Raw genomic sequence first — 13233 nt, forward strand, 5'->3', positions numbered from 1 at the left:
AGGCAGAGAAAACTGAGATAGAAATAGGTGGCATGGTGCCTTTACACTGACTTTGAATAACAGTGTTTTATCTACATTCTTTCTAAAACATCCAGCCACAATTCTTAAAGACACTCCTGTAAAGGATGAGGGAGAGGGAGATGTGTAACAAAATAAGAGTTCCTAAAAGCTTAGTTGACTTGCACCTTGTTAATGTATGGGAGGAAACCCACAATATACAAAATGAACTGCTTTAATACAGAATTATTTGGATAAATGTTTTGTGCCCAAATTAACTGCAGAAAAAACAAATAAAAATCTGATGAATGAATATGTCCATACAAACTAGAATATGCCCATGGCCAAGTGGCATCTCTTTTTATAAGGTATTCACAGAGAAGAATTGTTAAAATATAGGAAGAAGCTACAAAGAAATAAGAAAAATAGAGGAATTAACATGCAGTGTGGAATAAACTAACAAACCTGAAGGACAAAATGTAATGGATTAGCATGCTTATCCAATATCCTTACTAAACACAGACACAAAAATTCTGTGATGGGTTCTAATAAAGCTTGAGAGAGTCACAGAAAAGTTAAACAGGGTTTATTGCAAGAATGAAATCAGCAGACAATTTGAGGTGAACATTAAACTGTATTCACCTGGCCAGATTAAAGCACCTGGATAATTTTTTTCTCTCTTGATTCATGGAAAGCCCTTGCTTGGATTGAGTGGGTAATTTAAATACTTGGAAGGAGGAATCTATATCCATATCCAATATAATATATATCTATAGACACATATATGTGCACACTCACATGGGAGACAAAATTGGTATGGCCACACTGCACAGGAGCCCTCTTCACCTTAGCTCTTTACTCTACTTACAAAACCCCAAGCAGAACAAATGTGAGCTAATGGGAAAATTGCAGGCCTCCAGGTGGAAAGAACATAAATGCACTGTTCTACAATGATGAGAGCTCATTGTACCTCACCCATCCTTTAACATCTGTGCCAGAAGTGATATTAGAATAGGATAGGTTTAGTCTTGCATCTAGGTACAAAACAGAACTACTCAACAGGATTAATCTTTTATAGTCCATTCATTTAAGAAATTCTGTTCCTTTGTTTGGGTGTACCAAAATATATATAAATAAATAGTTAAATCCCTAAAATTCAAGTTGCAACTGCTTAAGTTACCTAATAATTACCAGTAAATACCAAAAAATAACGTCAAACAAACCCAGCCTTTGCTGGAGAGAATGTGAACTCACCATACAATCTTTCTAGGCTAGGATGTGTTTGGAAGTACATTTGTTCATACATAAAATTTAAAACATCCTTGAATTCTGCTTTGATAAAGTTAACCTATTATGCTTTGGGAGACAGTCCCGCAGATGTACAAAACAATAAAGAGATATTTATTCAAAATATATATAATAACAAGGAAATTCATCACCACACTATGACTATCCAGAATAAAACTCTACAAATTATGGTCTGGCTAAACATAATGTGAGAAACATCCAAAGTCTTTATGACTTTCAAAATTATACCCAATAAAGTCTCTTTTACTTCAATAGTCAACAATTTATTAGGCAAGTATTATTAAGTATTGGATTTCAGAACTATACCTGTTGCCAAAGAATCAAAACATGATAGGAATAGTGCAGATACAGTTCTCACTTCACAGCTCTTTCTACCATCACACAAGCTGTCAAAAGAGAATCAAAGAAAAAAATCTCTCTCGTGGACCTCTCTCCACCTTTTCCATTTCTCTTCATAGACATAGAAAACTGCCATAAAAATCAGTACATAACTGCCATGGTCATTAAGCTGGCAGCAGTGCAGCAGGCACTCTATGGTGCTTGCAGAAAAAGTATGGACTCCATCTGAACCTCGGCTACTATTGACTTTGCTTCCTTTTTCTGTTTTGCCAGGAGCTGATCCAAAAAAGGTGCACTTATCCTCAAGAGTGGGCATATAGGCATTTCTCAAAGGAGAATTTCTAGTGTTTTGGGAATTCTTCAATGATTTCCCGTGGGAAGTTTTAGATGCACGCCTTCTGAACTATTAGATCACAGTTTCCATACAAGTGTATCAAGATATTAGAAGATAAATGATCCCATGTTTAAAGCATAGATAATTGTAATTTTAACTTTAATTGACAACTAGTTAACTAGATGGCTATTAGTAGCTATGAAGATTTTCCATTCCATTATTCTGAATTGTAACTCTGAATGTAGGTGAGATCTCTGCTTCTTCCACAGTGTTACGATGAATTTATATTCTTCGGGGGGTTTTTTTAAGTTCTAGAGAGAAAAGACCTTTATAATTTGGAAGATTGGTCAACAGACAGACATTTGTAAATTTTAATACATATTCAAATACATTAAATGCGATTACTGTACTTTATCTACTCTTTTGTCATGAACTATAAATAAAAATTAAAAACAAATATAAAATAACAGCCAACATGCGTGATCAAGTCAGAGAAATGGGTAGGTGAAACCTCAAAGATATTTGGCATAAGCAATCTTCCAATTTGTCTCTCTTCAAATATGAACCCATCAATACCTACAAAGAGGCAGTTTATTGGGTATGATCTATAATGGGATTATTACTCATACACCCAAAGCATGACATTTTAATTTATAGCATCATGTAATTCTCAAGGAAGACATGACTTTCATATCCTGACATGTTTCCATTGTAAGGCTAAGCTCATTATTAATATAAATCCACTTAATAACTTCTACAAATTCTACAGAAATTGTTTAATTTTAAAATCCAGTAGGGCATGTTATTTTACCTGTAAATTAAAAGTGTAAACCACAAGGCAACTGATCATATTAAAATAGCATCTCCAAGTCTATGCTGTGTTCATCAACTTCTTATTCAAATTATTGTGACAACCTGATTTGTGCCCCCCAAGTACCAATAAACATATGGCTCCTATGTATTTGACACCTTCAAGCTGTTTCCAAGGACCCCATATATATTATGTGAGAAATACATGCATATATTTTTGTTTTTCTGTATTGTTATGAGAAGAACCAACAGCTGTATTCCTATGGGTCAGCTTTCCCCTGAACCTTGCAAGGATCCTGACCATTGTAAGTAAATAAAGTAATTTCAGCTTATTTCCAGTCCAAAATCTGCTCTATTTTACACACTCCCTTGTGTGTGTGTGCATTATGATACATGATTCAATTACATGATCACATACATGTTTTTTCTGAATAATTTAAGACAGTTTTTTTGTATGCAATTGATAGAGAGATAGATCCCAGAAATCACATATTCAGTTTAAATTTAGGAATGGTTTACATTTGGAGTCACAGATGTCTATCTTGGAACATACAAAATTGTAATGCGGTACGCAACAGTTGTGATATCAAAGTCACAGCATATTTCATTATTAGATGATAACAACGGTGACATTCTGTAGACTCTGATGTGACTGTTCTCTTTCAACATTCCTGAAATTTTGGTTTACCCATTGCATCCTTTGTATAGGTAGAAATTTTAAATTAAGGTTATGCAAGTGGAAGTGAAGTAGTATTTTAAAGCCGGTGGAACGGTGTTTTTCATGTGCTGATATATGTACTTTGTAGTAACATGTGCAATAAACTGACCACCGCCTACATTCCAGAAAGTATTTGTCAGGTAGTAGCCACAGCCAGAGGCAAGATATCTGATGAGACAGAACTCTAGTCTAATCTGGCTTTGGAATTCTTGTCTAGTTGAACATTTTAGAGATCAAACTGCAAAAACGTATTTATGAGTGTAAAAGTACTAAAAATAAAGAGATATGAACACATGAAGCTACAATGGATAGAGTTACAGAATATACCGGGCTCCCACATATAAAATGAGTACTGTAATAGAGAATAAAAGTTGTCAGAGTAGCTTGGATATGGCTAGATTCTTTTGAATGGGGACTATTTTTTTATGATGATTGTACAGCGCCTCAGATAATAGGCCCATGATCCTTGACTGGTGGCCTCTAGGCATTAACATAATGTGAATACCAACAAAACAACAATTTTACATGTGAGTCAGGATGCTCCATAACTACTATAGTCTAGATTAGAACACTGTACTTACCTGATACTAGAAACCAGCACTCAGAAGAACATAATATTCCCTTACATAAAACCCTTCCTGAACAGGTTTCAGAGTGGTAGCCATGTCAGTCTGTATCAGCAAAAACAACAAAGAGTCCTCCCTGCATCTGATGAAGTAGGTTCTAGCCCACGAAAGCTTAAGACCAAATAAATGTGTTAGTCTCTAAGGTGCCACAAGGACTCCTCGTTGTCCTTCCTGAACAATTACCTTGCCAAAATCAATGGAAGAAGCAACAGCTCAGAACCATGATGCCGCACAACAGGCTCAGGGTATAACTACACAGCAGCTGGGAGTGTGCTTCCCAGCGTGCTTAGACAGACGTGCAGTAGCTCTGCTCCAGGTAGCGTGTTAAAAATAGCAGTGTGAGTATTGTGGCATGGACAGCAGCTCAGGCTAGCTGCTCAAGTACAATCCTGCCCAATCCCCTGGGTGGCTTCTGCCACCGCCTGTCCCTCCACAGGCACATTGCTATTTTTAGCGTGCCAGCTCAACTAGCGCTAACATGTCTGCCTACCCATTCTGGGAAGCACCCTCACAGCTACTGTGTAGACAAACCCTTAGCTTGATGAACTGCAATGAAAATCTGTGCTGGGCCTGGATTTGTGGTTCATTAACCTTCTATATATAGCTCTTTTTGGTGCTAGAAGACTGACATCTATATGGTAGCCATTCCTCAATTTACACTATGAATAAACGATTTCTAGGATTATAATCTTACTAACCATTAGGTCAGACCGATGCATATGATCAGCTAAAATTAGAATTTAGAAATCAACTAGTCTTTCCTGCCCACAGCTTCCCCCAACACAGTTTTTCCACCCTCCCCCCACCACTTAGAATAGTACTAATCATTAAATTAAATTGACTCAAACCTTTTAATTCTAGCCAACAGACATCAGTATAAATAAAATAGGGTGGTATAGAGACAGATATAATTACATTTTTACATATATTATTGTGAATGAATACTATTTCTTATTTTAAATGAAAATTCAGTAAAACCTGATTCTAAAAAGACAAATATATAACTATTATTGCTTTATAAACCATTTCTAAACTTTGTAAGTGAAGTTCTGCATTCTGTCTTGCTGTTGCCTAAGAGCCTTCAAAACAATGTGTTTTCTAGCAGTGCAATATCAGAACCATGTTTTCATTCTCAGGTTTAAATGTAATTATACAACAACAGTTTCACTTTTTAAATTCTGTTTCTTTGACGTTACTAAGTGAGAATGCTTGAAAATATATCATGAAGTACTACTATTACAGCAGAAAAAGGCAAACCTTTATATATATATGTACACACACACCTTTTGAGCAAACCTATTGTTTGTTTGATATTATACTGTAAAATGTTTAGTTTCAGAACAAGAAGTACAATCTATTAAAGTTTACAATACAGTAAATAATAAAACCACAAATTAGTTCATGCCTTAGTCTTGGGGTATCTGCAAGAGTTTGCTCTTTCGATGTACATACAAACACATTTTCATGTCCTATTAATATTTAAAATGCCATAAAAGAAAAACTACATTTGCCTGTTCATTGTTAATACTGATAATTTATCTTTAATTCTCAACATTTAGGAAACTGTTAATGTAAAAACATGTAAGAACCCTCTGGGCCCTCATTTATTTTTCTTATTTACAGTTAATGTATGGTGATTTTAATACAAAGATCTTTAGACTTCATAATTTAAATGGTGACATATTACATACCTTAAAAGTGGAAAGACCATACAGTCTTGCAGTGTGAACAGTCTCTTGGGAAATATTTGTAATGTTAGTTATGAAGTCCTCAAGGTATTTACAGGCTTGTTCCAGGTGTGTTGTGTTTATGATGATTTGCACCAGCTACAAAATACCAAAAATCCAGTAAAATGCCCTTGCATCAACAAATATCACCTGATTTTTTTTTAAGAGTTATTGCTTTCAGCCACTGCATTGCTAGTAGATAATTATAGTATTACAGGATACAACTGAATAACTGCCAATTTTAAAGACAGAATGCAAATATTGCTTACAAGTCAGACTACAGTGTACATACAAACAGTCAAAAATTTAAAAACAAAAATTATAACCATCAATTCATTAAAAAGAAATTCCATTTTATATTGTAAGACAGTTACCATTAAAAAAAGATCACCATAGCCAAATTAATAATTCCATACCAGAAAAATCTCTGCATTACATTAAATGTTAAGGTGACAAAGTGAAAGTCAAAAGTTAGAAAATTTCAAAATTAAGATTGCACCCTTGTGTATAAACTATGACCCAGTATTATATGACATACTCTTTTTCTGCTGGACCCAGGTCCTTGTTCAATACCCAAAACAGACAGGGCTTAGTGGATGAAACAGCATTTCAACATTTCTTAAACCATCACTGTACAGGGTGTGGCCCAATGCCTCATTACTGGATGGCAGCCAAACCCTACCCAATATAAAGGATTCTTCTCTCTCTGTATAGTCTTTTCTATGGCCCCTAATCATTTTAGCAACTAAGCACTTCACATACAATAAAGATTTTATCTTCACACCATCCCTGAGTGTTCAGGAAGTAGCCTATTTTACAGATGTACAACTAAGGCACAGAGAGATTATAGACTAGAACCTAGATCTCATGGCCTCAGCCCAGTTCCTTGAACTGCAATATCATTCATCAGCTTTCAGTGGACCCGTGCTGCCACAATAGCACAGTATATAATGCAGGGAATGAGACACCAGACTAAGAGCTCATCTGCACAGTGAGTTAGTGCTCCGCAAGTCAGGATGTGATCTACAGCACACCAGCTTTCTGTGCACTAACTTCCCATGTGGTCACTGACACAGCAGAATGAAAATCCTAGAGTACACCCCACATGGGATATTAGCGAATAGCTAGCCAAAGAACTTTATATTCACCCCCTTGCTTGCTGCACGCTAACTTGCCACGTACACAAGCACTAACTCACTTTCCAAACCTGTCTCATTTTCAGTCCAATACACACACTGAATGAAGCTGCGGTCCTGTGGAAAAAACAGTATGTGATCATGCAATAAAATATTTTATTGCTATGCACACACAAAAGGAGGACACGTGGTGTAGGGACTCTTAACTTTGTTGTTTCTTGAACTGATTGCTTCACTTTGCAGCTGTGTGTGTGTGTGTGTGTATTATTTCCTCTTTTTAAAAATATGAAGAAAGAAATTCCACCATGTTCTTCTATTTGTACACAGCAGAAGAATACTCTGCACTGAATAACGTGCAATGAGGCAGGAGCCCTTAACTCATTCCTTGAACACCTATGTCTTATTGAACAGGACTCTTCCAGTGCAACCCTTCCTTCAATACGCATCCACATATAAACATATATTTCATTAGATCCAACACTCTACAGCTTTGTCATTTTCATATGGCAATATACATCTATACATCATCCTCCTTTTCTATTTCTTGAATTTATATGTAAAAGTGTTTCTTGCGGTTTAAAACCAAACAAATTATTACATTTGTTAACCTGATATAAAGCTTAGTACTACAATATAGCTGGATTTATGAAAACATGTTTAGCAGTAATTGTCCCTTATATAAAAAAAAAATCCTTGCGCTATGTATTTCGTAACTTACCTCTGTTAAACCTATGTGTGGCTTTTTGATGAGATTTTGTAAACAACTACTTAAAGTTCTTGTTAGCAGCAAATTTGTAGATTTTCTAAGCATATCGTCTATTTCTGTTGAACTGAAAAACAAAGTATTGAATACAGTTAAACCTATACTAACATTACAATAGTTTAATTGAAATACATAGCACCTTTACATCTTCACATGCTTAGCATCTTCAACATGGTTTACAAACATTAACTAACCCTCTCTGCTATGGTGGCTCCAAGGTTGTCTTTGACTCTTCCTCATCTCTGCCTGTCAACTTCTTTCTCATGTTTGGACACTTAGTCCATTTAAATGGCACCAACATCTACTGCCCTTTCATTGTTTCAGGCTTTTCCTCCATTCTCCGTTGTTTTCCTCCTGCCCTACTTATTTTCTCCTTTACCAACTCACGTCTGTGCCACAGTTTAATATTCAACATATACCAGAATGATATCCTTTTAATTAGATGAATTTAAAATCCTTACACACAAATTCCAGGATCAAAATTACTCAAACACTCACTGCACTTATGCTATATGAATTTCTGAGCTTGCACCAACAGTGCTTCACAACCACTTAGGGAAAGGCATTGACTGGGTTATTCTAGTATTTTGTGGTATCAGATGTTCAGGCCATGTAATCACATTAACTAGTAACCTGTCAGTCTCCCCATTAAAATGCCATTGGTGGAAGTGAAGAAGTCTAGTGGCTCCTCATTGTCACATAAAGATAATATGTGGTGATCAGAAAGCAAGTGGGAGTCAGGAAACATCTATACATGCTGCAGAAATAATATCTGTCTACTGACTTGGTTAAGTAGTTAAAAAAATTTAACCAGCTTCAGTATAATTAAAGTGACTAATCTGTCCCCTTCTGATACACAGCAAGGACAAAAGTATGCCTTTCACACCCTTTTCAATAGAATCAGATATTAGGACATTAGCCTGCTTCCAATCTGAAGTGACTGGTTGGGAGTTCTGTAACCAGCCAATCACAAGGAAGACCTCTTTCTTTCTACCTTTCTTTCTTTTTTGGGCTTCAGAGGGGTGCCTCCTCCCCAATATCACTGCTGCAATGAACAAAACATTCCCTTTAATTCCAACATTTAACACCACACACACACACACACACAAAGATAATCAAGGCCACTACATGTACTGGAGATTGTAGGGTAGCATAGTAGCTGTTTTTAATGAGGGATTGCATATTTTTGCCAGCAGTTCAACTACTTCATACTTGAGCTCCTCAGCACTCCTAGATTTACACCATTTGGGCCTAGTGACTTGTTGCTTTTTAAATAATCCATTTGTTCCAGTTCTTCTTCTAGGGATTATTATTTGTAATTTATCAGGGAGCAGCTACAAACTGAAGTATTTAGCAGACAAACTGGATTTAAGAACTTCAAGATTTGGATTCAAGCCACAGCCATATTTTGGACATCCCTAATTTACAGGCCAATCACTGCACATTTTAAATGTTAATCACTTTCCTTAATTTTTTTAACCTCTCATAGATCCAATGGATTTTTCCAAGTTATAGATTTTTTTCCATTTTCTATTAACTAACTCATGTTGCTCAGGATTGCACTGCAGATTAAATATTCTCTCTTCCCTCATGAGGTTTTTCAGAAATATGTAAGTCTCAATAATTAGATCTAGGAATTCTTAATAGAATATATAATTTCAAAATGCAAATAATAATTTGAAGGTGATCCATTTCATCCTTTTCTAGCCATACACTCTAAGAGTTATCATAAAAGAGCATAAAAACAAACAATTGCAAAACTTTACATTTGTCTGAAAGATACAAATAGAATTTCAATACCTCTTTATTACACCAAAATCGGTAAAATTAAGTATGAAGGTTTCTAGAATTCAAGTTCAAAAACTACAAATGAATGTTAGCCAGCATCCTCTCCCCAAATCTGAGTATTTCATCTCTAATCAGCCACATAGACTTTGCATCTTTGATTTCGAGCAAATTCTTCCAACTGGCAATAACCTGTGGCTGGCTTTCAAGACAGCTTTAAATACTTATTTTTCAACATATCAAATGTGAATGGGAACAAAATTAACAGTGGTTATATCTCCAGAAAATTGCAGTTTCCATTTTCTGATTAAATTTGTACAACACACTGACACTACTCTTAAGAAATACATCATGCAAAACACTTAAAAGCAAAACTGAGTCTTTAATAAATGAATCGCCCATCGTCCCACATAACAAAATCCTTGAAATCCACATTTTTATATGGTATAAAGAGGTGTTGATACAACAACAATGACATTATACCTATAATTATACCTTGAAATTAAGCCCATTTTTCCTTAGTCTTGGAAGGCTAAAAACCAGAATTGAGGAATGGTAATTCAAGGAAGACTCAGAGTCCCAATTCCACTCATAGTGACCTGTAACTTAACCTGAGCCCTAACTTTTTTAACATACTCATTAATCAGCTAGCAACAGTAGTAGAACAGGTTTCAGAGTAACAGCCGTGTTAGTCTGTATTCTCAAAAAGAAAAGGAGTACTTGTGGCACCTTAGAGACTAACCAATTTATTTGAGCATGAGCTTTCGTGAGCTACAGCTCACTTCATCGGATGCATACCATGGAAACTGCAGCAGACTTTATATATACACAGAGAATATGAAACAATACCTCCTCCCACCCCACTGTCCTGCTGGTAATAGCTTATCTAAAGTGATCATCAGGTTGGGCCATTTCCAGCACAAATCCAGGTTTTCTCACCCTCCACCCCCCCACACACAAATTCACTCTCCTGCTGGTGATAGCCCATCCAAAGTGACAACTCTTTACACAATGTGCATGATAATCAAGTTGGGCTATTTCCTGCACAAATCCAGGTTTTCTCACATCCCCCTCCACCCCCATACACACACAAACTCACTCTCCTGCTGGTAATAGCTCATCCAAACAAAGTCCCCAAACCAGTGCTCCAAAATAAATGAGACACAGATAAAATGCCGGCTTACAGGCTGATGACCTGGCTGCACTGTCACCCACTCAGTACAGTTCCCAAAAGAATTCAGATTTACTACAAACATGCTGCACAATACAATGGATTTAGAGATCAACCTGGGAAAAGATAAGATCCTGCTATTTCACAAAAAGCATACACAGTACTTATAGTAAAAAGAAAAGGAGTACTTGTGGCACCTTAGAGACTAACCAATTTATTTGCGAATGCAGACTAACACGGCTGCTACTCTGAAACCAGTATGTATAGTATAAATATAAATAAACATCTGTACATACAGATATACACACACACCCCACACTTGTGGAACAGAAAGAGAAAACACCTTTGAGAGACACAAGGTGGGAGAGATAATATCTTTTACTGGACCAAATTCTGTTGGTGAAAGAGACAAACTTTTGAAAGATATTACCTCACCCATGTTGTGTCTCTCATATCTGGGACCAACAAGGCTACAACACTGCAAACAGTATTTATCTGACAAATATCCAGGCTGTGTATCTGTTTACAATTTGGCAATGCTTATAAAGATTGGCATGACAAGAAAACAGTTCTGATTTGAATTTACAAAAAATGAGTGTTCCATGATCTGTCTCACAAAACACCCCATTCACCCACCCAATTACCCAGTACCGCTAACTGAATTTCAACACTGATGCACAAATCTGTTATTTTTAGCTCTTGGAGGTTTGTTAACATAGCGGTTAGAAAAGAGTAATTTGTGTGTTTAATGAGTCACTGTTTAGATATGGGGGTCAACAGGCACTCATTAGTACGTGTAAATTATAAACAGTATCAATTAAGAACGTGTGAAAGGAGAGTCATTTACATTTGTTAACAGTGCAAAAGTGGATGACCAGCTGTGAATAGCAAATTTGAGCCTTCAAGACTAATCTACAAATGTTATTTTATGTAATTAAAACCAAGCTGGGCTTTTCTGGGAGGGTAGCAGGCGGGAGAATGGAAGTGTTGAAATATTTTCCATGAAAGGAAGTCATTTTGTAGAGGTTTCTTTTTAGTTTATATTTAATTTCGTTTTATCAGAATCTCTCCCTCTCTAAGTGACTTCAAAGAGAATCTTCAAAGTACGTACAATTTGACATACATTCAAGAATTCTGGTCCAATGTAGGGATGGGAGACCACATTATTATTTTATACTTGCATATTGCACCATTAGTGTGCACAGTGCTTTGTATAGGAAGTAAAGGTATGTTTCTTGCCCCAAAGCACTTACAGTCTAAGTAAACTAAGACAAAGGCAGAATGACTGGGGAAAATAAACATCAGGCAAGGTGGAAGAAAGAAGTATATAAATAAGCATACGAGTATTCTGTGGTTTTACAGAATGCATCATGTTAATGTGGACACAGAGACAAAATGAGGACAGACACATGCATGAAATTAAGTGTCAGGATGCAACTTTTATTAAACTTTAACACAGGGGAGGGACACTACCCACCCAGCACTTATAGTCTCCTAGACCAGGCATTTAATTGGTTCCAGAGCCTGAGTTAAGAACATAAGAATGACACTACTGGGTCAGACCAAAGGTGCATCTAGCCCAGTATCCTGTCTTCCAGTAATGGCCAATGCCAGGTGCTTCAGAGAAAAAGAACAGAATACGTAATCATCAAGTGATCCATCCCCTGTCACCTGTTCCCAGCTTCTGGCAAACAGAGGCTAGGGACACCATCCCTGCCCATCCTCTCTAATAGCCATTAATGGACCTATCCTCCATGAAATTATCTAGTTCTTTTTTGAATCCTGTTATAGTCTTGGCCTTCACAACACCCTCTGGCAAAGTTTGACCGTACATTATGTGAAGAAATATTTCCTTTTGTTTATTTTAAACCTGCTGCCTATTAATTTCATTTGGTGACCTCTAGTTCTTGTGTTACACGGCTCCTTACCTCATAACCCGTAACTGGTGCCAGGGTTACAGGGCTTCAGTCCTTACCATATAACCTATAATGCTGGGTAGGCTTTCCTCAGCCTACCCCACACAGGAGTCATCTCTGTCTGAGTCCTACCTCTTCCCCTCCCGCATGAAGGGGACAGAGGATGCAGCTGGGAGAGGACCTTGGTCCGCAAAGTCACAAGGTTTCACCCTATCACATGAGCTCAAGGCCCAGCACCAAAATCCCAGGTCTGTTACCTCTGGGAACGTTCGTTTTATTCTCTTAACTGCACTGAAAACAGGCTGCAAGTTGTGATAAACAAACAACTCCACCCCAGTATCTCAGTAAGGCATTAAGTATGTTCCTGCTCAACTTACTGTGTCCTCTGCTCATGGAAGAAAAAAAACTGTTCCTGACCCTCTAAACAGGCAATTGGCTGTCCCCCTTTCACCGCTGGCCCCATCAAGTTCCCCCACCCAGTGATGCAGGTGGCTGGCATTTAACTCAGAGATTCATTGATTATAAAACCAGAAGGACCACTTTTGTCATCTAGTTTGACCTCCTGTATAACGCAGGCCATAGGACTTCCATGAATTAACTAGA

General features: G+C 36.9%; 1 protein-coding gene across 14 annotated transcripts in view; it reads right to left on the minus strand.

Annotated features, from left to right (window-relative positions):
* Window positions 1-13233, minus strand: part of EXOC6 (exocyst complex component 6) — a 178619-nt gene that overhangs the window by 75282 nt on the left and 90104 nt on the right. For all 14 annotated transcript variants that reach the window (XR_012160030.1, XM_073353878.1, XM_073353873.1 and 11 more), the window contains 2 exons: window positions 7714-7825; window positions 5824-5958 (listed from right to left, as the gene is read on the minus strand). Coding sequence is in view for 13 of the 14 variants with exons in the window: in XM_073353878.1 (XP_073209979.1) it covers window positions 5824-5958; window positions 7714-7825 (247 nt within the window). In the remaining variant the exon portion in view is untranslated. The remainder of the gene's footprint in view (window positions 1-5823; window positions 5959-7713; window positions 7826-13233) is intronic.

This window comes from Lepidochelys kempii, chromosome 7 (assembly GCF_965140265.1).
Source record: "Lepidochelys kempii isolate rLepKem1 chromosome 7, rLepKem1.hap2, whole genome shotgun sequence".
Taxonomy (NCBI): domain Eukaryota; kingdom Metazoa; phylum Chordata; order Testudines; family Cheloniidae; genus Lepidochelys; species Lepidochelys kempii.